Source organism: Esox lucius, chromosome 6, assembly GCF_011004845.1.
Source record: "Esox lucius isolate fEsoLuc1 chromosome 6, fEsoLuc1.pri, whole genome shotgun sequence".
Classification (NCBI taxonomy): Eukaryota; Metazoa; Chordata; class Actinopteri; order Esociformes; family Esocidae; genus Esox; species Esox lucius.
Genome location: NC_047574.1, coordinates 22,606,303 through 22,632,689, shown reverse-complemented (window position 1 = coordinate 22,632,689; position 26,387 = coordinate 22,606,303). Strand labels below are relative to the sequence as shown.

The window sequence follows — 26,387 nt, the reverse complement described above, 5'->3', positions numbered from 1 at the left end:
GTATGGTATACATCCATTCTGTGGCCATCCTTAAGATGGTCTGCAGATAGATAAAGCTCACTAATCTCTTTACAGACAAGGGCTTGATTCATTTCCAGAAAAAGACTGCGCTTCCAGACTCATACATAGACATGCATGCATGCAGACGCTCACACTCACCAGCCTTGACCGTTATCCCTGACCAATTTCCCTAGTTCAGATATGGACATAGGTGTTGCACATTAAATTACAAGGTTTGTAAATGACGTCTTGTATGCATGTGCCTCACCAAGGCAACAGCAACAGATTACACACAGAGTCATTAACAAGTTCCAAATCAACAAGGATTTGGTCCCCTGCTCCCACAAAACACCACTCATTCTTATTCAATAGTTGATGATTTGTTTGGCTTCGAGGCTTAGGCCAATCTGAACCAGTCAGCTATGGTTTCCAGAACAACCAACCAAACCTCCCAATGACGCCACCCCTGATGTCATCACTACCAACAACTCGCTCTGCTATTTCAGCCGTTGTTGTTGTGTGTCTAATCTGGGAATCTAAAACCCTAGAACAGTGTTATTCAACTGTGGTGCTGGAGGGCTGAAACACTTCTGGTTTTCATCTTCTCATTTTAATCAGGAAAGATTCACACCTTGGACACTAACTGAGTATTAACTACCAGGTAGAAACAAACCACATACGTATTTCTGCCCTCCAGTGCCGGAGTTGAAAACCCTGCCCTAGAATAACATCCTGGAATTACTCTGCATTTAAAGGAGAATTTCACAGTTTTTCAACTTGATTTTAGGTAGTACCTCACTCTAATGCAGGCCAAAAGAAACTGCATACGTACCTTAACCAGAGCAGTCTATAATAGCTAATTAAACAAAAACTAAATAAAGGATTAGAGTTTCACTTGGCCCATAGACTTTCAGTCAGGTTGAGAAACTCTTTCACATCAAGATGAAACAAAAGTGAATTTTCTTTTTAACTTTGCTGGCATCAGCGGTGATAATGTATTTGCTGACATTCACAGACGGAGAGAAAAAAAAACTTGTAACCAGGTTACATAAACCCTGTTCCTAAGCATGATATACAGAGGTAGTCTTGTCCAGCTCACTGTGCCAGAAGAGAATTATACAATTTGGAATCATGAGCTTTCTCAGTGATATCACGCATTGAGCACGTCAGAAAGTCATTAAAGATGTATGGCTGCTATGGGAGTTGTCAGAAGATGGCCACACTCCTGCAAAGAGACGTGCTGTGAGTTGGCGGGGGGCGGGGTATTGGGGAAGGAGAGGAGATGATGTTAGAGGAATGCACTGAACAGGCTATGCAATTACATCACCTCTTTTCACCAGCCACTTGAGATGATTAAAAAACCTGGTAGCATCCATGAATAATGTATAATAATAATAATGATGATTATTAAAATATAGTGTATTCCATGTATTTATTCTAAGTGACTTGTTCTCATGCATGCATACGTTTCCGGTGGCCCCAGCGGAAATCAAACCCACAACATTTGAACCTGTAATGGTCTTCTGATTGAGCCACCAAGGACCATGTATGGAACATCTGGTGGATTTAGTGTGAATGTGTCCATACAGTCAAAACAGCAGGTGCCATTACCAGAATTCAGATGAATTCATCCATATTCAGGTCTGCGTGTGTTTTACAGGAATTCTAAGAAAGCATATCAGCAATGTTTAGCTGAAAATCTATATGCATGGATGTGTCTTTATTCCTCATAGAGACCTCCTGAGAAGGCTTTGAATTCTGACCTCCAGGTGTGGAGCTGAACCATGTGTTCTCCTGCTCGGGGGGCGTGAACCCGTCTCTGTTGTGAGATGTTGCCCCGTGGGACAATGGGACCATCGACTCTGGGGAAGGCAGCCCCCCTTGACATGCTACTGGAAGCTTGCATCCAGTCTTTTGGTAAATGATCCATCAGAGTAACACGATATGACCATTTCCACCGCAAACAAGGTCAACAATGGTAGGAGAGATCTTTTGAAATGATAGGAGACCCTTGTGTCTGTTAGCTGATTGACCAACCAGTGGTGTGAGACAGAGATACAGTATATGGATATAGACATGTTCTCTAAGGTATCCTCTTCCTCGGTGCAATCCTCTCCACAGATGACAATGGGGAGCTGCAGAACAACCAACTCCCACGAACCCTGCTGCTGATGCACCGCTGGTATGTCACATCCACAGAGTTGGCTGGAAAGCTGCTCATGATATATCCTTCCATGTGGATTCACACCGGACCAATGAGCACCACCGGTCATACATGGTTAGGGACCTTTGGTGAGGTGCAGATATGTTACTGTACATTGTGGGGGCCGTGGAATGTGGGCCAAACATTTTGTGTGTGTAGAACATTTTACTATTATTTTGACGTTTAGTGTAACAGTCAACTGTTTGATGATTGGTTGATTGCACAGCTTGATGTAGATTGTCCACTTAAAACATCGGGAAGAATTAGGCATGTTTGTTAAAGATTTTGGGATCTTGAGACCTTTTTTTGGCACGTTGTAAAATATGAACGAAATGGGTGATGTAGTACAAAAACAGGGACACGTTTTGGCTCATGACCACCACTTTCCTTACTACTGGCAAAACCTCTGTAGAGCATCTTTACGTGAACCATGTTACAGAACCACGTCAAGCGCAACCCTGGACTGAAACATGACTGAGCATTTTAATCAGAATCAATTAACAATGTCCTTGAAAGTGTTGTTCTGGAGACGCCATACTACTAAGTGGTTTGTTGACACGTCTGTCGTCCCATGACAAGCACTCAACAGGGGTGAGCGTCTTCTCAGAACTGGGTTGTTTCGTGGAAAGACATCATAAACGAATTGCCTTTACGTCAAGGCTCTCCACTGATGACTAATGAGCCCATCCTTTCTCTGCTGGTGGTTGGATTAATGTAGAGTTGGTGCTTCAGATGTAAGTTGCCCCTGACCTCAGATCTAGATTCATATTATGGATTACCCTACCTCCAACCAAACCTTGATGTTAGGGAAATTATTGAAATATCTAACCCAGGATTAGTACCTTGCATCAGAAACATGCCTCAGAGGAAAGCTTTTGCAGAGCCCCTTCCATGTGACAGAACACAAAGGCACTATTCTACCCTTACACTAGGTTTTTGCTTTAGCATTAACTCAACACTACTCATCTTTTTTCTCAAGCTGTTGCTGAGTGATATAGTTTCAGCTCATATATATATCAACACTATCAACACATATGTAAATGAGCTGAAACTATATCACTCAGCAACAGCTTGAGGAAAAAGATAAGTTGTGTTGATATATATATATATATATATATATATATATATATATATATATATATATATATATATAATGTAGCACGACTACCACCTCTCCTACATCATTGTCAGGCCAAAACCCCAGGGAGAACCACCTGGTCTGGGGCTACCTAATGGGGACCCATGACCGCGACTTGGTCGCCACCCCTTGTCGAGGTACTCCGGCCCCGAATCTGGGAGGATGAAAGGGCTCCAGGAAAACAACTCTGGGCAGAAGGGAATAGAAGACCAATTCAAAGCGGGATGTTCTTCCTCGCTCCTGGGTTTTATTTGTTGTTGTCATTGAGTTTCTCCCACTTTTTGTTAATTAATGCTGTCCAGGGCCCAGAACACTAAAATTGTGTGTCTCTCTCTCGCTGTTACAATATATACTGTTCTTCTCATTGACTCACCTCAGGAATTGTGAGCACATGATCACATTTATTTGTCTTCTTAAGAGATGGAAAGAACAATTTAAATGGGATTTAAACCGTTGTAAAGCATCTACTTTGACCCTTCATGCAAGGAGAGTTGCACAGTACCACAGTAAAGGCAAGGGTTTGTCTGATCTGTTGCCGGCTGGTGGCTGGATCGCACAGTAAGTGGAGAGGCATGTGTGTTCCTGAAGGTGATTGTAGACAGATCTGGCTCCCTGCCCAAGGTCATTCAGAAGCTTCTTCTAAGATCGAGATTTTAGTGGTTTGAGGCAAAACTTGAGTAACAGTTATTTGGAGAATGCTCAGATGCAGCGGTGGTCAGGCTGATCACATGGCCTGACCTTCCATAGTTTGATTTCCAGATACTGGGCATTTCTCTTTCAACACTTTAGTTATTCGTCTTGAAAGACAACGTTTTGTACAACTGATAAATGTGAAGCTGCTTTTTATGAGATATGCTGTTTGGTCGCTGTTTTCGGGGAGGTGAAAGCTAGTTTTGGGAAACGGGGAATGTGTGTCCATTTGTAACAGGGCTTCGGACACTGTTGAACACATGCAAAGCCGTCCTTGACACAACCCCACATACCGTGACTGCCAGGGAGAGGAGTGCCAAAGGACAAGACTAAAGATCTGTTATTTAATGAGGTAAGAAAAAACATACGTTTAGAAGTCCTTTAGTGTTGAAGATGTCTTTTATCGCCAGGCAACACACCCCCTGCGTGTTTGGTTTGTGTGAGCTTTTTTGGGATGCTGTGACTGATTGGCTGGTGCAACAAGGGGCAAGATGATGTCAGTGGAAGTGGCAGCCAGTGGCTGTCCTCATGAGACTTGGACTGCTGCCAGCCATCTAAAGTGAACATATTGTTTGGGCAAAAGCATTCAGTAAATCTGCGGTCTTGTGATCCATTATTTACCCCAAAATGTCCTCAGGCGTCCTTTTAAAAGAATACTTCAGGCCTAAATTTTACTGATAGCTCCTTTTTAAGCAATTCTCTACCACTGTCTACAGATCTATTACAACATATGTCCTACTACCTTTAATTCAAATAATAATTTGGATGTAATGTTAGCCATCATAACAAGGAGGTGTTCAAAGGATAATGTGATGTTAGTGATTCATTTGAATATTAATGGTGAATAACAACAATGGAACGTGTAGGGAAACATGACTGGTTTCCTTGATAAAATTCAGCCTTTTTGATAATGTTGGCTGGACTCGTCACCACTCTCCTTAGACACATCACACTCCTCACACTCCTCAGACAAATCACTGAGCAACGAGCCCCCATGTCAGTCCCCCCGATCTATCTCTGCCCTCTGAAACCATGATATCATTGTGAATCATTCATATTTTTCCAGGCACTTCTTCTCAAAGCTACTCAATGTTCAGACAGAATGTTCACCAACAATATGCACATGCAAATATTCAAGTTACTGTGCAACTTTATTTAACAGTGCTACACATTGCCCATAAATCCGTGTTTGGTGTGTGTGGTGTTTGTCTTCAGGTACTGGATTAAAGTGTTTCCTGCAGAGTTTAACCTGGATCTGGGTCTTATTCGCCTCACTGAGGAGTTCAGAGACGTGGCTGCTCAGCTGGGCTGTGAGGAGCACTTCAAACTCATTGACATCTCCACCATGTGAGAGACTACCCAGGGACGGACAGACACACATACCAACAAACGCACACACACACACACACACACACACACATGCAGTCGGCTCCAAGCTTAAGCTTCAGTCTGATTCTCTACTTGCTATTGACATTGAGAACAGTAGTGGTGTAATTACAAAATAAGCATAGACAGTTTTTCATGTTAGGTTAGTCATTCCATTGACACTCCAATTGGTGACTAGTCTTGTGCATAGTTTTACTTGTAGTTAATCTAGCCAACAACCTGAACTTGTAAAAATCATTACCAAATGCCGAGCTCCTATGCCCAGGAGCGTTTATTTCCAAGGGTCCTCTTAAAACTTTATTTGTTATAGTCACCTAGATATCATATTTACATGGCATGAGCCAAGGCATATTTGTGAAGAGACTGTTGAAATGCTGACCTGATGCTTCAAATGTATTCATCTGGTGGATTTCTGACTCCCTGTCCAACTATGGCTCAACTGTCTTAGCACAGATGTTTTAAACCCGGAGGCACAACATTGCAAGCACTTGCAAAGCCAACCACTGGGAGTAGTGAAAATTATGAAAACCAACTAGATTCAAGCCAATGCCTTGGGTATATGAATATGTCATTACTACAGATATTTAAAGGTTGCAAACTTTCCATTTCAGTCACAAACATTTTGATGGTGTGGGGCGGGGGGTTGATAGTGTGAAGTTGCTACCAACAGGTGTGAGGTGTTGCTAGAAACTGGGTGAATTAGACTGCTGCATTCCGGGTATCTTAGTTTCAGTTTGAAACTGTGTTAGCCACAGTTTTCAACTGACAACGTGTTGAATTGTGTTGTAAAATTGCAAAAGGTAATCTCCCAACTTTGTTCTGAACATCACATGGCAAAATGTGTAAAATGTTATGAAATGAACTTTAAGATGAAAAACATACACTGTTCGGAGGCCACTAAAAGGTGTGGGGACCCAACCTAATCTACCTTAGGCCCCCCAAAGTGCTAGAGCCGGCTTTGCACTCTCACGCACAAACACACACTGGTTTGAAAATGTTTTGTGTATTTCTTTCAAGCCCATCATACGACTGGATGAGAAAACTGACCCAGAGGAAGAAGCAGGCCAAGAAGGGCAAAGCCTCCCTCCTCTTTGACCACCTAGAGCCTATGGAGCTGGCGGAACACCTAACATTCCTGGAGTACAAGTCCATCAGGAGGATATCAGTGAGTGATGATGGAGAAGACTCCTGCCCTGAGAACCCACCCACCTGCTAGTGCCCTTTCATTCCTATCTAGCTTTTATGTTTGACTTTCCTCAAGTCTCTTTCCAAGAACGCTTTTTCCGTAAATCTGTTTGTAGATCCTGTTCTACTGACGTGAACTAAAAACAATTATAAAGTTTTGGCTGTCTTTTTACCTCGTCCCCAGGCAAATTGTTAATTGTTCCTACATAAGTTTGCTTTTCTATTTCCATGTTTTATTTTCTGGGTAGTTGAAAACATTGAAACATTCACCATCAGTGAAGAGCACAGAAGAAATGACACCTGTTTATCTACTCACTGGAAGGCTGCCATTCCCCATCACATGTACAATAACTGCCTTTTCCATCCCCCAAAACCAGTTCACAGACTACCAGAGCTATGTGATCCATGGGTGTCTTGTGGACAACCCAACGCTGGAGCGCTCGATTGCCCTGTTCAACGGCGTGTCCCAGTGGGTTCAGCTCATGGTGCTCAGTAAGCTGACGCCCCAACACCGTGCTGAGGTCATCACCAAGTATATCAATGTGGCCCAGGTAGGCAGAGAGAGAGAGAGCACTTCCTGTCCCTGTTCATGTCTATGTTATGTCTGTGTACCAAGCATGTTATTACACTGTTCTTACTTCACAGTGAAGGGTTAGGGTGACTACAGGATTGTTACACTATACTATCTCAACAAAGATATTGACTCGATAACAGCACAGCAGTGGAGAGAATGACGGTTTATTCCTTGGTAGGCATCCATGACCATGTAAGGCAACTCACAGGTATATTTGGATTACGACATGTGCTCAATGTTCATATTATTACAAAATGTTGATACTTATGTAAGAATCCTGGCGTTGCATTTTTGGCTCTTTGGATCCATCCATGAGACACAGCAATAATGGAATAAGAAATGCGGGGGAATAATGCATGCAGTACTCAAAACAGTGTCAGTGAATAGGCACACCGATCAGGGACATGTCCAAAGCGTTGCATGAATAGAAAAACAAAGCGCTGTCTCATGCCAGATGGTGTCACTCCTACTCACCCCTCATCTTATACTAAGAGGCTGTACATGCTCATGTAATTCCCTGTTTAACTGGCATGATGCAATGGGATTCAGCACAGCCCTCTCAGTATGGTGGGACTCCTTAAAGGGTGGGTTTCTTCTCATCACGTGAGGAGGTACATTTACAGGGGGACAAGGGAATACATAGGGCACACTCCTAAAATCTTGTGTGCAATTCCAACATCCTTTGCACAAGTCCTGTATGTCTGTGAAAATTGACCACTTTTGGTGTGCATGCATGCAACAATTTGCATATGCTGTCCATTCACAAAGCAGTCTGTAATTAGTAATGTACATCACATGGGCTGTAATTTCTGGACTTGAGCCCTCCAGTGTTTACCACAAAATGTGTAAATGTGTTTCCACTAGTAGTTATGACAAAGTTGACAAGTTAAATGCGGCTGTCACGATCCAAATTGGCAAATCGCAACAAAGAAATCGTATAACCTAGTAACTCCATAATATTTTTTCAAACCGCTGAATTGGATCCCAAACACCTGTTCTTTATAAACTACTGGTGCCCACACATGTAATTTGTCTTATTAAAAGGCTTCTATATGCTGTCCACATGTAATCTCATGAACAATTTGAGTATAGATGTATAGCTTATTGTATGAAATTGCATTCCTAATGCTGTTTAGCAGGTTTCTCTCTACAGACACACCTCAGTGTCTATCCACAGGAATAATACAGTCATTCATATAAATAATTTCATGAATAACCTGATGACAATCATATGACACGCCATGATGGCACATTGTAGCCAAACAACTACTACTAGTAGATTTTCCCTTTGTCTTTGTGGACAGTCAGTTACAGGGCAACCCTCAAGCTGCAATGTGATTTTCCATGTCTAATTGCTGTGTGCTTGGGAGGAAGAAAACATTGTTAGTACAGTATTCTGCTTAACAAACAGTAAGCATCATGCAAGTTACTGAGCCTCAAACTCATCAGAGACCAGGGCCTTCTCCCTCCATTATCATGTAGCATGAATTAGATGAAGGAATTATTCAAAAGACTAATGACTGGCACTCATGCTCATGTCTGCCTCCTCCGTTTATGTAGGCAGTCTCTCAGCTAATGGGAAATAGCCTCTAAATGCAGAAGCAAGGCTTTTCAACTGTTTTGTTTTTTTTACTTGCAAAGCATCTTGGATTGTTACAAAGTTATTGATTGCTTAACACAGTGTAAAGATGTATTGATTGACCTTGGGTGGTCTGAATGCCCACAGTGCACATGTACTGCTGTAGCATGAATTCAAAACCGGCCCACTGCTCTTTAAGCAAAAACCCTCCCCTCTATCTGATACCACTTTCTGTAAGCATGAAATGGTTTAAAAACAAATCTTATTTTTATTTTTTTTTATAATGTAGCCCTATTGGAATAACGAAAATGTAAATAATTTTTATAGCAGTTGTTTTCTTATATAATATTCCCTCTCTGGTGTTCTCTCTCTTTGCATCTCTTCCATCTCCATCTGCCTGCCCCCTCTCTCCAACCCCTCTGCCTTGTTTCACGTCACTGCCCTTCAGAAACTCCTCCAGCTCCAGAACTTCAATACGCTGATGGCGGTTGTGGGAGGTCTGAGTCACAGCTCCATCTCTCGTCTGAAGGAGACCCATTCTCATCTGGCTCCCGAGGTCACCAAGGTCGACAGTCTTCCTAATGCCCTCCTCTGGGCTTCTACAACTTAATGCTTCTTATTCTTGTCATAACCATTTTGCACCTGAGAAGATCCATTCAGGTCAATTCATCAACTGCCATAATAGTGCTGGTTTTCAGAAAGCACCCAATGGATGTCGTTCTCATTTCCTAGCGTTTTAGGTTACATTTGATACCAATCTTTCTCTTATCGATTGATATATTTCTGCGTGTCTTCCTGGTGGCATATCTAATATTTTTCCCAACCATTACCTGCAACAACCGTACCCTTTCTCATCAGATCTGGAATGAGATGACGGAGCTGGTCTCCTCCAATGGGAACTACTGTGCTTATCGCAAGGCCTTCACCGACTCTGAAGGATTCAAGATTCCCATCCTGGGGGTTCACCTGAAGGACCTGATCGCTGTGCATGTGGTCTTCCCCGACTGGGTGGACGACAACAAAGTGAACATTGTGAAGATGCAGCAGCTGTACTTTACCTTCAACGAGCTGGTGTCCCTTCAGAGCGCCGTAGCCCAGGTGGAACCCAACATGGACCTCATCTACCTGCTCACCGTGAGTGTCCCGCCCTAAAAGGTCAACAGGAAATGGAATTGTTTACTGATTGGTCCCACCTATTGTCATTTCACTTAATATGAGGATATTGAGGATCATGTGTTTGTTATTGCAGAAAGGCGGGATCTGTTTTTATGTTTATTCATAATCTCCCCCAGCTGTCTCTAGACCTTTACTACACTGAAGATGAGATATATGAGCTATCGTTGCTCAGGGAACCACGGAACCCAAAGTCTTTAGTAAGTCTGTGTGTTGAGGTCATCAAACTGTTTTGTTGGAAATATGGGTATACGATGACTCAGATTTCCTTACCAAATTGTCTGTATTTTCCATCACCCCAGCCTACCTCTCCGACAACCCCCAACAAGCCAATGGCCCCTCTGGACTGGGCTTCGGGTGTGACAACCAAACCTGACCCCAACGTAGTGAACAAGCACATCAGGAAGGTTGTGGATGTAAGTTGCTTGTGTTACAGTCCCAATGGTCTGCAGTGCCTTTTCTTGAAGTCCTGGAGGATGAAGCTGTGGGCTAAATTTAAACTCATATGTATGTGTGTGTGTGTGTATAAAACGGTTTACCACTTCTGAAATATTATTCAGACAGTTGCGAAATAAATAATTATTAATCGTTCGTTTTTGTCTTTTTCTGGGAAGTCTGTATTCAGGAACTACGACCATGACCATGATGGCTACATCTCTCAGGAGGACTTTGAGAGTATTGCTGCCAACTTTCCTTTCTTGGATTCCTTCTGTGTGTTGGACAAGGACCAGTGAGTTCTGTGTGCCACTGACACAAGACCATTGCAGACGTGTCACAGCCAAGCCACCTTCTTCTCTTCTATCTCCTTTTTTCAGTCACCTACAAAACAAATATGCGAATGTGTGCGCACGCAAATACACACATTTTACACGTACACACACACACACACAGACCTTTACGTTCCCACACTAACACATCTCCCCATACGTCTCACCTTGTTTGTTTTTCACACCCACACACACATACATACATACGTACACACCACTCCACATTTCTTTCTCACTCTCTCCCACATACACAAACAGTTACAATAAATAGCTTTGACCATCCAAGATGCAATATGACTGTAACTGCATGTGTTCTGAAAAGCCTGTGATTTCCCTGCAGGAGAACTAGCCATCCACACCTATATTTAGCCACAAAAAAATGAAAGTCTGAAAGAGGTCATTGGTAATATCAAACCTTTTATCATAAATGTGAAGTCAAAACAGTCATATCTGCTTCCTAGCCTTTCCCTGTCTTGGGAGCGGTGCGTTGTCACCATGGCTTGAGGAGCGGGGGAAGGGAAGGTTATGGCAGCCCGTGAAGGACACACAGTGCCATGCAGAGTGCTCAGCCCTCGTGTCCTGCGTGGTTCATCTGTTCACTGGAACGCCTCAAATCACATTTCAGTTTGCCTGAGCAGCTCCATGACTTAGAAAACAGTTCTGGGAGGCAGAGCTCCTCCGGAGCAAGACTGTAGTCATGCAGGACCCTGGAACAGCAACCATCCAGTCTAACCTCCCAGGTCCCTCCCTGTCTGAATGGCATGTTGTTATCCTTTTCTTATCTGTATTCACTTTCTCTGTCTCCCTCTCTCTGTGTGTGTATGTTTCTTTTTGTACCTCTAATCCAGGGATGGCCTGATCAGCAAGGATGAAATGATGGCTTACTTCCTCCGGGCCAACCCCTTGCTTCAGTGTAAAATGGGCCCCGGCTTTATCCACAACTTTACGGAGATGACGTATCTAAAGCCCACCTTCTGCGAGCACTGTGCTGGATTTGTATGTATACGTCAACCCTTGAGAAACATGTTCATAGGAAATACAGGAACACTACTATTTATTGTCATTAGTGAAAACCCTCAGCAAGGAACAAAATGAGACCGCGTTGAGAGAAGCTGTCTATAACCCATGACGAAGTCAAAACCCCATGGCTCTTAATGACCTTCAGAGACAGAGATTACTCACTGTGCAATGGATAAAAAAAAACAGTTAATATAACTGCAGGCTACATTTGTTCATTATATTTTATAAAAAATTACACTGAATTATAAGGAATCCCCGAAGCATTAAGCAAAATAAATTTACAGAAAATGTTATTTTATTAATACAATATTTTTTTTTACATTTGTTTTTAGTTATAGCAACATATGTATCTTGTTAAAAATTTTATTCTACATAATTTAGGTAAGAAAATAAGATGATTTCAGTACCATTAAGTAAACTCTTTGTGTCTTTCACTGATAGGCAGAGCACACTGTATCTTTCATGTTAGTCAGATCATTTACACTCACCTAAAGGATTATTAGGAACACCTGTTCAATTTCTCATGAATGCAATTATCTAATCAACCAATCACATGGCATTTGCTTCAATGCATTTATGGGTGTGGTCCTGGTCAAGACAATCTCCTGAACTCCAAACTGAATTTCAGAATGGGAAAGAAAGGTGATTTAATCAATTTTGAGCGTGGCATGGTTGTTGGTGCCAGACGGGCCGGTCTGAGTATTTCACAATCTGCTCAGTTACTGGGATTTTCACGCACAACCATTTCTAGGGTTTACAAGAATGGTGTGAAAAGGGAAAAACATCCAGTATGTGGCAGTCCTGTGGGCGAAAATGCCTTGTTGATGCTAGAGGTCAGAGGAGAATGGGCCGACTGATTCAAGCTGATAGAAGAGCAACTTTGACTGAAATAACCACTCGTTACAACCGAGGTATGCAGCAAAGCATTTGTGAAGCCACAACACGCACAACCTTGAGGCGGATGGGCTACAACAGCAGAAGACCCCACCGGGTACCACTCATCTCCACTACAAATAGGAAAAAGAGGCTACAATTTGCACAAGCTCACCAAAATTGGACAGTTGAAGACTGGAAGAATGTTGCCTGGTCTGATGAGTCTCGATTTCTGTTGAGACATTCAGATGGTAGAGTCAGAATTTGGCGTAAACAGAATGAGAACATGGATCCATCATGCCTTGTTACCACTGTGCAGGCTGGTGGTGGTGGTGTAATGGTGTGGGGGATGTGCCAATTAGTGCCTTAGTGCCAATTGGGCATTGTTTAAATGCCCCGGCCTACCTGAGCATTGTTTCTGACCATGTCCATCCCTTTATGACCACCATGTACCCATCCTCTGATGGCTACTTCCAGCAGGATAATGCACCATGTCACAAAGCTCGAATCATTTCATATTGGTTTCTTGAACATGACAATGAGTTCACTGTACTGAAATGACCCCCACAGTCACCAGATCTCAACCCAATAGAGCATCTTTGGGATGTGGTGGAACGGGAGCTTCGTGCCCTGGATGTGCATCCCACAAATCTCCATCAACTGCAAGATGCTATCCTATCAATATGGGCCAACATTTCTAAGGAATGCTTTCAGCACCTTGTTGAATCAATGCCACGTAGAATTAAGGCAGTTCTGAAGGCGAAAGGGGGTCAAACACAGTATTAGTATGGTGTTCCTAATAATCCTTTAGGTGAGTGTATGGCTGTATTCATTTGACTTGTGGGCAAAAATATGTCTAATAAAAGCTATAAAAGCATGTGAAATGGGCCTGCTGTCATATTGCTGGCTTGTGATGTCACAGGACTTTCGTCTGAAAGATTTTCTGCCATTTACAGAGTCATCAATGATTTTATACTCTGTACAATGTTCTGGGAGGAGTACTTACCACCCACGCAAGGCCTGCGCTCTTGACCATATACTGGACACTTCAGTTAGCAGAAGATGCGTTGGTCAAATCTCCCCAGTCACTGTATATTTTTGGCCCTTGTTGAAGCTTAATAAAAATAGCCTATTAAACTCTTCCCCTGGTCAGAGTCATCATATCACAGAGACTATTTGCATTGCCCAATCGGTCTTTCTTTCCTCTAAAACTCCTAGATCTATCCACTGCCTTTGACACATCCTCCTCTCCACCCTCTCAGGGCTGGGCGTCTCAGGCTCAGCGCACTCTTGGATTGCATCCTATCTGGCAGGCCTCCTCTACCAGGTGATGCTGAGAAGATCGGTTTCCATTCCACATGATCTGAATACTGGTGTCCCCCGGGCACTGTTCTAGGCTCTCTCCTCGCAATTCACCAAATAATTTGTCCTTCATATCCTCATATGGTCTTTCCAGTCATTTCTATTCAGATGAAGTTCCAATACTGTCTTTCCCACCTTCTGACAGAATGCATTTCTATATGACAGACTGATCTTCCCATCCCAGTTAAAAGTTCTGTGTTTTTCCCTTCCCAACTGCAGAGAATCTTGATCCTGACAACACTATGTTGTTGTTTACTGTAGGGTGGTGACTTGCTCTTCTAGGTTCTCGCTCTACAACATTCGGAGTGTAGAACTTTATCGGCTTTCATTTCACTTCTGGACTACTGCAACTCACTTCTCGTAGGGCTCCATGCTTGTCTCTTCAAACCCCTGCAAATGATCCAGGATGCTGGAACTTGTCCAGTGTTCACCCTTCCCACGTTCTCCCATATCAACCCACTACTGGTTTCCAGTTGAAGCTTGCATCCACCACAGGACCATGGTGATTGTCTATGAAGCAACAATGGGGGAACTCCTCCCCACCTTCGGGCAGTTCTCAAACCCTACACCCCCCCCCCCCCCCATTCAGCCCAGTTAAGCTCTTCTCAGTTTTGGCTAAAACAGTGGGAGGCTCATTTCAAATGGACTGCAATACTTTATCATACATGTCACTACTAATGCATTGCAAGTCAAACAAATACAGACATGCAGGATCTAATAACCACAACTACAACATAGCGTGATGAGGAACTTTCTATGAGCGAGACCACACATCCATGTCATTATAAGGCCAGTTCTGCAGAGATTTGTCCTTCTCCTCTGAAATGAGCATGCATACACAGAGTTTACAGGAAGGGTGTTCTGAGAGTGTATACATTTAAACTTCCCTATCTGACGGATCCTCTGCGTATAGCATGCTTCCACCATTACAAATTCTAACATTCCTTTGTCTTTGTCTCAATTCCTGTCTCCCTGGACTTGTTGCTCTCAGCTCTGGGGAATAATCAAACAGGGATACAAGTGCAAAGGTACGGACTACCCTGGTAGCGTATGTCCACTGCCATTTAATATTTTTCTGAGAACAGCATTTTATAGGAGTTGTAGGGTTTCATTGTTTGGGCTAAAGTGTTGTACTTTCAGACTGCGGGGTGAACTGCCATAAGCAGTGCAAAGATCTGTTGGTGCTGGCCTGTAGGAAGCTGCTGCGCTCTGCCTCCCTGCGCAGCGTTTCCCCTGGAAGTCCTACCCACAGCTCTCTACCCAGCAGCCCTGCCATGACCACCTGCAAAGGTACGGCGTTCATTTTGGCGTGTGCGCCGACGGCGTTCCAGCTGGCGCGGATCTCAAGCCCTCCTGTCAATCCTGTCCCGTCTACAGGGGAGGACGAGGTGTTCGAGTTCCCCTCCGTGACACCCGGAGGTTCCGGCCTGGAGCACAAGTCCATTACCCTGGTGACGGGCTCGGCCCAGCGGATCTCCGTGCGACTGCAGCGAGCCACAGCCAGCCAGGCCACGCAGACCGAGCCCCTGTGGCCAGAGCACACCTGGGGGGCCACGGACAGGGGCTCCCACACCTTCCCCAAGATGAGGTACAGACCACACAGGAAGGCTTCCAAGAGCAAAGGTTTTGCGCACTGGGAGAATGAAGCCCAGGGGCAGCCAAGGGGCCGGCGGGATTCCCAGGAGCAGACGGACGGACCTGCAGAGGTGGTGCAGAATGGGACGACACCTCGCAGACAGAAGGTTACTGTGTGTGTGTGTGTGTGTACTTTAAATGGGTCAGAGGATGTTTGAGAACGTGCAACCTGTGTGTCTGTTGTGTGTCTTTAAGGGGATGGTTATGACATTAACGCTCTCGGACACAACGTGTCACACTGAGTCTCACTCCTCACTCCTTCTCCCTCAAGTGGTTCTGCCTTTGTTCACGTTGAACCTCTCTCATGCATGCCTGAACACATCTTTTTTCTTGTAACAGCTTAATAATAACCTTACAGTTATCACTGTGGTGTACGTATGTTCTTATCAAGCCCAGAACAGTACAGCTTTCTGTCTCTGCCCCCCACCTTTTACTTACAGCTTCACCAGCAAAGAACATTTCCTTATTGAAGCCTCACTTATTTTCCTCCACCTGAAAACCAGAGATTCAGAAACAAGGCACAGTCTTTTCTCTTTCCTTCACTGGGAGATTATCTAGATGGAGCAGAGCCCACAGAAGCACTTTGATTGATGTCAAAATGTTGATATTCATCAGCTTAAGGAGGGAAAATAAATCCCAAATATTTGAAAGATTTTATTGAGAAAAGTCCTGTTGTTGAAACCCCAGGCACTGTATTATTAGGTACATTTTTGAACATATACTTGAAAGGCTGAGTTAAAAACAAGCTTTTCCATCCTCAAAGCCTAAAAAAACCCACTTACTATCAAATTGACGTTCACTTCATCAAAAAGAAACACAAGTAAACAGGATCTTTTTCTTTACAGTCGTGACTTTAAAATGACTGGCCAAGGGGTTCCTGTCCTCTGTCAATTGCAGTGAGCTGTGTTTGTGACGCAGCTCTCTTCTCACCCTCAGGACAGCTGACTTGGTGATTCCAAGGGCCAGACCCAGGGCTTCAGGAGGCCCACGAGAGACCGCCTCAGGAAGCTCTCCTTATTCAGGGAAGTACTTGGCTGCTTAAGGCCTCCGTTTGGGAACCTGGAGTAGGTCTGACCTACACAGGCATGTCTTCATTGGACCACACATCCAATACTGACGCTGAATGCCCAACTAGTCCCTTTCCCAGTGGTGAGAGTTCACATAATAATTTGAATAATAATTGACTGGTTTTCATAGAAACTCAGAGCCCTGCGCAAGCACATGCATGCCATGAGAGGCTGAAGGGGAGGGAGGTGTCGGTGGAACTGAACTTGCTCTCTGGTGGAGTACAGACACTCCTCATTACTCCCCAGATCCTGGACTAGCTATGGCGGACTTTGGTTAGTTTGAGCTCAAAATGGGCTCAACGTTGTTTGACTGACTGAACGTAAATGAATGGGTGTCCACCCATGCCTGTATGCATGTCCAAGCATGTGCTTGCCTACTATTTATTTGTTTCTGTGTTGCATATACAGGTGTATGATCTTAATGTGTTCGTTCTTTTGTCGTTGAGAATTTCCCTTCATTGTAGAAAATGCTGATGAATGACCAGTGGAAATAAACTTTTCTTGTAACATTATTTGACTAGGTAATAGCCTAACCACCAATTAAACAGCATTACTAGGATCATTTACCTGTGTGTGTTATCTACTGTCAATCTGCAGAAAACTGTGCGAAGTGAGAATGTGTTTCGAGTTGGGAGAATGGAGATATAAAGTAATAGATAGTTAAAGATAAAGGTAAAGTGAATATGAGGGAAGCAGAGGCAGGTACATTGTTTCTAAGGGGACTGGACTCCAAGTGGCACCAACCCTAATGTAACATGACTACTGATGATCGTTTATGTGCCAGTTTTACAGTATATCTTACTCTGGAATCTTTAAATGGTACTCGCTGTGTTAGCATGAGATAAAGAACAATACAACCACTGAGTTGTTTTAAGAATCACAAAATAGTTGTGTCATTTAGTCAAGAAAGCTTTTTTTAGTTTTTAGCCTTATTATTTTTAAAGGGATTTAAACTCATATGTATTCTATTTCCAAGCATTGAAGGTTAACAGGTAGTAACTAACATGAAATGAATCCCTGTCTCAGGCAAAAAAAGAATTTTTCTTGTGTTATAGTGAAACATAAATTCTGTTCTTAAGTTTGACTGCTTGTAGCAAACGTGCTTCAGTTTTGCCACTAATGGTTCAGCTCTGCCACTGAAGTTAGAGGCACCTCTCAAACGTACCCCATTGCCATCTCAACTGAGGGTTTCAAGTGACAGCAAAACACCGGTGTTGTTCCTGAGAGTAACCGTTTTAATAAGGGTCAGAAGTGTTGTTGTTTTTTCACACTTTCCACACCAATAGGGAAACCATTAAGTGACCTTCAACCTTTTTAATCAGCTGAAGGATCAAGCCGGTTGCATTCAGGCAGGGGCAATGGAATCTCCACTAAGCCCTTTGTCGGTGGAGCACTGATTACACACTTACTTACAGTGGCACCAGGTGTGAGCTCAGGTGATCACTGTGCCAGGTTGCCAGGCATCAGTTGAGTGAACAGGTCAGTTCCTCCATCGCCAAGGATACAGCAGGTTACGTAAGAGGAGGGAGTTTATTTTAATCTGCAGAGAGACTGTGTGCAGGCCCTTCAGGGCTGGGAGAAATAGGTATGTGCAGGTGGTTTTGACATGAAGATCTCAGGAAAGACAATTGGGTCTGACCTTGTGTTTGATACAGTAAGACGGAGACAAGAACAGGGCTGCAGTGATGGAGCACTCTGTGTCGAGGGACGAGTATTAGAAGAATATTGTGCGTAGTAAAAAGAGATATCCAAGGCTTCATACATAAGAATTTAAGGCAATTATTCAATGCTTAGTGATTGACTCAAGAGTCCAAGCACAACTGGTAGTTCACAACAAGGAGTGGCTAACTAGGGGTGGCATGTAATATGGCATAATATGTTGTTACCCAAGGTCTGAAAGCCACTGTCCTCACACCTGACTAAAATCAAGGACAGCAGACAGTTGTGATGCCACAGATGTTCTTTCAGTGTGGTCGACTGAGCTGCGTTTAGAGTAAATTAGTTTGTGTGAGTTCTCATTGATTTTGGTGCCATATTTGACATAGTAGCACTACTGGGGATGTCATGGTTAAGGATTTGAGAAGATCCACTTGCATGCATAATGTTACACTAATGAAGGCCAATACTGTATTGACTTACAGTTGTTACGGATCTTGGCATCTACCGACTAAAGGTTCTGAGTTATCATGTTTATAAGGGATTTTAAGGCACTGGCCACTTCAATTCTGCAACTGCTTATGTTTTTGTATTCAGAAAACATTCCAACAACTACTTTATTTTAGTCAAATTATTGTCAACAATACTGATGACATTATTATCAACATTATTATTATTATTATTAACTGGTCTACTTGAGAAAAGTGTTGGTATCTCACTTGATTGTACGTTTGCCTTCAATATGTTTTCATACTGTCTATTTGTATTGTTTATGGAGAGCATTCTGTAGCATTTTTTATTTTGTCATTGTGTGCCAATTCTATTGTATTTGTTGATGTGTGATGAAAGAAAACACAATTTGATCATGTAAATATAGTATTAACCTATAGATCTTTTAGCACCTAGTGCCTAGTGCAGTTCTGAATCGTCAAACTTACTGAACTTTCCCACTCTGTAAACTATCTCACTCAGACCTAAGAAGTTCATCCTGTAACTAATCATAAGTCAGAGTTTGTTTTTACGGTTGTGTATTTGTGAAACGGTTAAATAATCTCTTCTGACCAAGTAGTCAGTAGACATAGTCTATTTATGTTAATGTGGGGAAAGTAAAACCAATAAAAAACTGAGTCCAACATCAAATATCAGTCCCAATATAAAATGCATTATTTAAGGTATACACCATCATGACCTGAATACTGGATTATGAATGTACATTTACCCACCAAATCGCAAGTATTTTATCAATGGACATATCTCTCTCTGCAACATATCGGGCTAGATCCAAATATTCATATTATCATGAACAATGTCTATCATTTATGTTTTAAAACAAGGTATTAATTAAGATTATTTTTGGTTGATTTGCAAATACTGTCTTGTCTCGCATGTGCGTGTTATCGCGAAATGTCATAACCCTCAAGTGCTAAGAAGTCTGTTTCTCCAATATGTGGTGTTTTCTGTCGACCCTAACACTGTAAACGGACAAATAAAAAATGATACTCCTGTTTGTCATTCAGTCCAATTTTATGGGAGTTTGTCTTTGAGTGAAACGTCTCGGTTTCTTTACCGCCTCTTGGACCACTGTGTGCATATTGCCCCCGCCCTTAAAAAAAAAAATATCCAGCCCAACTTGGTTACATTTACTCTCGTTTGGCGGACGTGGCGAGATGTAGTTCAAACTAATCGGTGACACATTTGACAGCTTTTCCGAACGCCTGACTAAACCCCTCCTTGTTACGTGGACTTTCAGTACACCTCACCGTTCACAACATACAAATAAACTATCCACAAGAAAATGCCTCGCACAAACAGTTACTACAGGTGAACACTTTCATTTAGAATGAAAACAGATTGATTTCCCCTGTGATTATTTTTTTAAACATATCTTACCTTTATACCGGCACAAATTATTTTGCCAGACAAGTAATGAGGGAGCATTGCCCCCAACTCTGTATGAGGCTGTCCTTACTTTTCCCTTCAGCACCTAATTAAAAAGCAAAAACTCAGCCTAAACTTGTTCTTGGACAAACTAACTCATTCAATCAGACCGGCCTCAACCTTAACAAAAACGTGTTCTACACAATTGTATTATTTTTCTAGCATTGTTGAGCAGGAGTCGGCAAGTTAGTGTTGTGATTTTCCTCATCTGTCCTGTGCGTACAAGCAATAATAACGTGAAACTAGTCAGAGAAACCAGTAAAAGTAAACCTGAAACAGGTGTGCTATGTGCTAACACCTCCACCTAGTGTTAGCACATTGGAACATACCTTAGATTTACCACTAACACACCAAGCACTCAATGTAAAGATGTTATTAATCTGGGAGTGTGTACATAAATATTATATTATTATTAAGATCTAGAGCAGTGTTATATAAAGCTGCCAATCTATATATACATCTATTTATGTATACACACTATTTTTAAAACAATACCACTGTCGGAATAAATAAAAACGTATACCACTTAGGGTTTATGAAAATACAATGAACATAAACATTTCAGTATATAATACTTTTTTTTTTTCTTTACAGTATTTTTAACACTGAGACATAAACAGCACTATTCAGATGTCGTGTCCCAAAACAGTTGAGCTGAACTTTTACAGCATTAGGACAGTCATCTTAGTTCTGTCCATGAGCAAGGAATTAAGAGGTATTTGTTCCTGTCAGTTGAACATTGTCTGCTAAATCGACTAAATTGTAATATAATCTCAATATAGCGTCGTTTTCCTATTTCTTCTAAAATAAATAGATAGAATATCAGGAAGACCTGCTGAGATGTGCTGGTTCTTGAGAACTACTCGATGGAGCACAACATGACCATTGATAACTACGTATAAGCCATATGAGGTAAGGAATGAAAGCTTTATATCTATTTTAATGTTGCACCTGTTTTTTAAATCTATTCTCACCAAATGTTATTATAATTTTTTGGTATGCAGGATTAATTCCATTTTTTTCTAGGGTTACATGATTAAAGCACACGTCTATATTCAGTTAATAGACTATCTGCAGGCATTGTATTAGGCAGTCCAATCTCTGGACAAGAAAGGTTTTCACTATATTCTATAGTCATAAAGTTAGATTCCCCAGTTTGGAAACAAAAATCTATAATTTTTTTGTCTTCATTTCAGATTGGGATTACTCGTTAGGTTAACCTTGTGGTTAAGGCCAGGGCTAAGGCAGGGTTATGTTTAAAATAAAAATGACGACGAGAAATTGTAGAAGGTGGGGTTTCGGACTTTGAGGCTATAGAAGATAGTGACAACCGGCGAGAGGTTGGGATAGGACCCCAACATGCCAACCCAGCACAAGTGTTGTACTTCAGTGCTATTTCAGATTATTGTCGCAGATTAATCAATTTACGATTCGTCACCAACATGGAAACTGATATAATTGACTCACTGGAAGATTTGGGGTAGGTCTAATCATATTATGTTTGAGTCACCTTGCTAGCTAACTCAGCTGGTTAGCTATCCTCCTGGCTGTTCGTTAGCTAACTAGCTAGCTAGTAACGTCGTTACGTTGAAATCCTATCAGATGATTCTAACACACAGTCAGAGACAGTTGATCTGGGTTGCAATGTCTTTCGTTAATTTTGGCATAATCTATTGCAAATATGGCCTTATCGATGCTTTTTTACTATATTTGGAGCGTTGAAAGGATTGACAACGTCACGTCATATACATTTTTTGCTAAATCCGCCCTATGTCAACCGGCGTTTGCCGTGATTCAGCTTCAGAGCTCAGGCACTGCCTCCGTTTAGTAAATATACTACAGCGGAAATTTGTTTTTATATGCCGGATGGTCCTAATCACAAGACTGCTATTCAGATTCAAATCAATCTGATAAGAGAACCGCCCTAACAGAGCTTGCTAATTCAATTAGACTATCATTCCATTAATTAATGGAACTAATACATGGAATTGGCAAGGGTTTTAGACGTTTCTGTCTTTGTTTTGGAGGTACCAAGGCCCTCTGTTGGAGGATGGCGCCCTGGAAGCTGCAGTGAACGGGGGAGCAGCAGCACCCGAGTTCACCAAGCTGTGTGCCTGGATCGTCTCTGAGCTAAAGCTGTACTGTCAGCTGGAGGAGAATGTTAACGCCACCAACTGTGAGTCGGTTTTCAGATGTACCCACAGCAGTTTTATCAAAACGGTGTGTCAAAGTTGTGTTTTTATCAACTCATAATCTGCCTTGACCAGGTCCCAGTGAGGCTGATGGTTTCCAGATGGAGATGAGTGGTCTTATGTCAGAACTGGCCTGTCCTTACAGTGTCCTCACCACTGGGGATGTCACTCAACGGCTCCTCTGCAAAAAAAACTGCCTACTGCTCATCAGTATGTGAACAGCATAAGTAAACTTTCTGTGTAATTGGTTATTAATAAATTGATTTTGTGATAGTATGAGGATTGCAGAGTTCAATATATTCTCTTTCTTTCTCTCTCAGCCTTTCTGATCTCTGAGCTGGAGGCCTCCAGGATGATCTTGGTAAACAAGCCTCAGAAGGCTGCCCAGGAAGCGGGGGGTAGTGTTGAGTTCATGGAGCTGAAGGGGATCTGTATGTCCTTGGGCATGTCCAAACCTCCCGCCAACATCACCATGTTCCAATTCTTCACTGGAATTGAGAAGAAGGTTAGTCCATATCACATTATTATAGATCTGTGTCTTTTAGTTGAATACAGCTGAATTTTATCTGCAATCTGATTTTCTCTCTTTCCTCAGCTGAAAGAAGCTCTAGCCAAAGTGCCATCAACTCATGTTGGGGGTCCTTTGATGAAGAAGCCGCTTGGACCAGTTCACTTTGTAATACTCTGTAAAACAACAATGTGCATAGCAGTATACATTTCCCACTAAACCCAAATTTAGTTACAAAAACTTAAAAATTACTGTATTTGAAACATGTGGTTTTACAGGAAAAAATTGAAGCCATCAATCAAGCACTTGTGAATGAATATGAAGTCCGAAGGAAGATGTTGCTGAAACGTCTTGATGTGACAGTTCAGTCCTTTGGTTGGTCTGACAAAGCTAAGGTGAGACTTTGTAATTGAAAAATTGAATTATGTATATGGATAACATACAGTTTGCATTTACAATGCTGTAATGGTGCATGGAATATAGTGGTTTTGGAAGTGTTCACACCCCTTAACTCTTTCCAAATGTTGTTGCGCTATAGAATTAGTTTATAATTGACTCTGTTTTTTGCCATCAATCTATACATAAGCCTAATAACTTGATTTTTCCATTATACCTGTGAATATTTTGGTGGAGGTGCTACAGCACCCTTAAATTGGCACTTGTTTCAAAAAATGTATAGATCGGTTGCAATAAGGTGTTGTTTTAGAAATTTCAAATAAAATCTAGAACACAACAACATGTGGAAAAATGTTGTTCTTTATGTTGTTGTATTATTCCACAGAAACACTCAGAGAAGCTGGCCAACGTATACCCACCCCTGCGTTCAGCTCTTGCCACAAAGAGCAAAGTATCGGTGGCCCACCTCTTTGCTGCACGGGAGGACCTCTCTAAGATAATACGCACAAGTAGTGGCAGGATTAGGGAGAGGACTGCTTGTGCCATTAACAAGGTAGGAAGCAGATTTTGTATGTGAGCAAGTGCTGTTAATCTTTGTCACATAGCTATCTTGTCTGCTGCTGTTTCTTTAATGTTTTTGTACTTCATGTCAAGGAAGAAAATGGAAACTTATTTAGGTGTCGGAAAACACCAGTTGAATTATAGACATTCTCTTGACAGCCTATTGGTGTTATTTTGTTGAGCAGGTTCTGATGGGACGCGTACCAGACAGGGGTGGGCGACCCACTGAGATCGAGGCTCCCCCACCGGAAATGCCCACCTGGCAGAAGAGGCAGGATGGTCCTCAGGGAGGGGGACAGTATGGAGGGGGTGGACGAGGGGGAGGCAGGGGTGGCTTTGACCAGCAATCTCAGGGGGGCAGAGGAGGTTATGAGCGAGGAGGGGGTTATGGGAGGGGTGGTGGGGGCAAGGTGCAGGGAGGCTGGTCAGAGGGGGGTGGAGGTTATCAGGGTCATTACCAAGAACGAGGAAGCCAAGGGGGTGGGGGGAGAGGAGGTCATGGTGGTGGAAACTATCAAGGAGGCTTCCAGAGCCCCGGTTACTCTGCAGGAGGACATCAGGGTGGAGTAGGAGGAGGTGGCTATCAGTCAGATAACCATTATCAAGATGGTGGTCGCCCCCAGGACCGGGGTGGCCGTGGGGGCCGTGGGGGTAGGGGAAGAGGCGATGGTAGAGGAAGAGGTGATAGTAGAGGAAGAGGACAGGGGGGAGGCTGGGGAGGGCGAGGCGCTCAACATTTTAACCAAGGAGGACAGTTTGAACAGTTCTTCCAGCAAGGTGGTCAGCAGTACAATCAGGCTGGCTTTAGTCAAGGGAGCAGGCACTACACTAGTTGAAAACAAAGTTCAGGCCACTGAACCAGAGGTCGTGCTGTAATACTTTCAGATAATGAAGTGAAAATGCCTTATTTTCTAAATGTGAATATACAGCATGGTTACAATTTCTTCCCTAAACAACATAAGAATGTGGAGAGTGACCAGTTAGTCTTCAACCGATGACAAGGTCCAGGTCATGCATGACATGAGAGCTCAAACAGACCAGGCCTTTTCGGAGTCCCAGGGACTGAAACAAATGACTGTTTCCATGTGATCTTTTGCATACGTGAGGGCTTTTGTGTTCCACTATCTTGCCTCATGAATGCTAAGCCAACAAATGTTGCTATTGTGACACCACATTTTCAAGCCTTAACTTGGAGATTATTTTAAAGAGACTACATATTCTAAGCGGACAATTATGGAAGTATTGTACTCCATCCTTCTGTTTTATTGAATTTGATTTATACTTGAAAAAAAAAACAGCTTTATTCTTTAGTGCTTTCTTTTTTGATTATTCTTTCGTTTACATTGGAGCCTGGAAAATGCTTTGATGTTGACTGATGTCTCATTGGTTACATATTTAAAAGACCCCACCTAATGCTGCTTATAGTCAGTAATGTACATACTTCGATATCAGAAAGACTGTTTGGATGTGAGAACGAATGAGGTGAGCAATAAAAATAAAAATGGATTAACATTTCTTGTCGTTTTTGTTATACACTGGGGCATTTCAGCTAAGGAGAATCATTTTTAAAATTATATTTTACAACTTCATGTTTTTTTCCTTCCAGGAAAGTTGTCTGTGAGCCATGAGAAACTAATTGTTCTTTAACCCCATTTACCAACAATTTCCAAATTACCCACAGATCCCTAGAATTTTTCGGGATGTTTTTGTGTGTTTTATTTTTTTTTAAACCGACAGGTAACATCAAACCTAGATTTCAGATTACATTTTGTTTAAAATATTTGTATTTATCACAATACCTTTCAGAATTACTGGGTTATAAATATGAGGTGACGAGTACGCTAATGAATAACCAAAAATAATTGAAAATGTTAATTATGAGTAATGCCAATGAATGATTTAGTCCCTTAAATGCGTGGTTGTCGAACTCTTGTTTTTTTTTTATTATACTTTCCGTCTTTTGATGACTTTTCGCTGATTTGCATAATATTAATTTCATCATACTCTCAAATTATAATATAATTCTATAAATTGTGACCGTTTGGCACAAAAACGTGAATCCACAGGATCTAGTTACAGAAGGTGTCCTTGATCACCGATGGGCTTTTATTTCGAAATGCAAGATGCCGGATGTGTAACCTTAACCCCAAGAATTTCTTCCGCCTTCATTCACACTACTATTACAAAAAAAATTGCGTCATGCTGGAAACATTAGAGATTCCGTAGCAACAATAAGACTTCCGGTTTTCGGATTTTGCCTTCAAAATAGAAGTCCGCGGTAAAACGCGATTTTAGTAATATTAAATGTATCGATTTTGACACTTTTCTTATATATATGTATATTGTAAAAATGTACTCTAGGAAAAATCTATACGTCGCAGTGAATGTATTGTAGGAAGGGTTCAGGAGACTATATAGATTGATTATATGCAAAGAAATCAAGGGGCACTGTGTATTTGCAATTGTTGCTGGTGTTTTACTCCG

General features: G+C 42.2%; 2 protein-coding genes across 8 annotated transcripts in view; both read left to right on the top strand.

Moving 5' to 3' along the window:
* Positions 1-19,824, top strand: part of rasgrp3 (RAS guanyl releasing protein 3 (calcium and DAG-regulated)) — a 35,005-nt gene extending 15,181 nt beyond the window's left edge. For 2 of the 7 annotated variants that reach the window (XM_020047518.3, XM_010892269.3), the window contains exons 2-17: positions 1,770-1,917; positions 2,122-2,224; positions 4,321-4,383; positions 5,247-5,378; positions 6,435-6,582; positions 6,980-7,153; positions 9,204-9,320; positions 9,614-9,889; positions 10,048-10,128; positions 10,231-10,344; positions 10,543-10,658; positions 11,544-11,691; positions 14,942-14,978; positions 15,091-15,240; positions 15,328-15,692; positions 16,522-19,824. In XM_020047518.3, coding sequence (XP_019903077.2) covers positions 1,830-1,917; positions 2,122-2,224; positions 4,321-4,383; positions 5,247-5,378; positions 6,435-6,582; positions 6,980-7,153; positions 9,204-9,320; positions 9,614-9,889; positions 10,048-10,128; positions 10,231-10,344; positions 10,543-10,658; positions 11,544-11,691; positions 14,942-14,978; positions 15,091-15,240; positions 15,328-15,692; positions 16,522-16,530 — 2,121 coding nt within the window. In that variant the 5' untranslated portion in view covers positions 1,770-1,829 and the 3' untranslated portion in view covers positions 16,531-19,824. Of the gene's footprint in view, positions 1-1,733; positions 1,918-2,121; positions 2,225-4,320; positions 4,384-5,246; positions 5,379-6,434; positions 6,583-6,979; positions 7,154-9,203; positions 9,321-9,613; positions 9,890-10,047; positions 10,129-10,230; positions 10,345-10,542; positions 10,659-11,543; positions 11,692-14,941; positions 14,979-15,090; positions 15,241-15,327; positions 15,693-16,521 lie in introns of all 7 variants that reach the window. The other 5 variants (XM_020047517.3, XM_020047519.2, XM_020047522.3 and 2 more) reach the window with 3 other exon arrangements.
* A 1,555-nt stretch (positions 19,825-21,379) lies between these two features.
* fam98a (family with sequence similarity 98 member A) lies at positions 21,380-25,409 on the top strand. The gene is made up of 8 exons (XM_010892272.4): positions 21,380-21,726; positions 22,274-22,422; positions 22,514-22,648; positions 22,759-22,943; positions 23,034-23,114; positions 23,225-23,341; positions 23,728-23,895; positions 24,089-25,409. The coding sequence occupies exons 1-8, from the start codon at positions 21,689-21,691 to the stop codon at positions 24,737-24,739; spliced, it is 1,524 nt and encodes a 507-aa protein (XP_010890574.1). The 5' UTR covers positions 21,380-21,688; the 3' UTR covers positions 24,740-25,409.
* Positions 25,410-26,387: the final 978 nt, after the last annotated feature.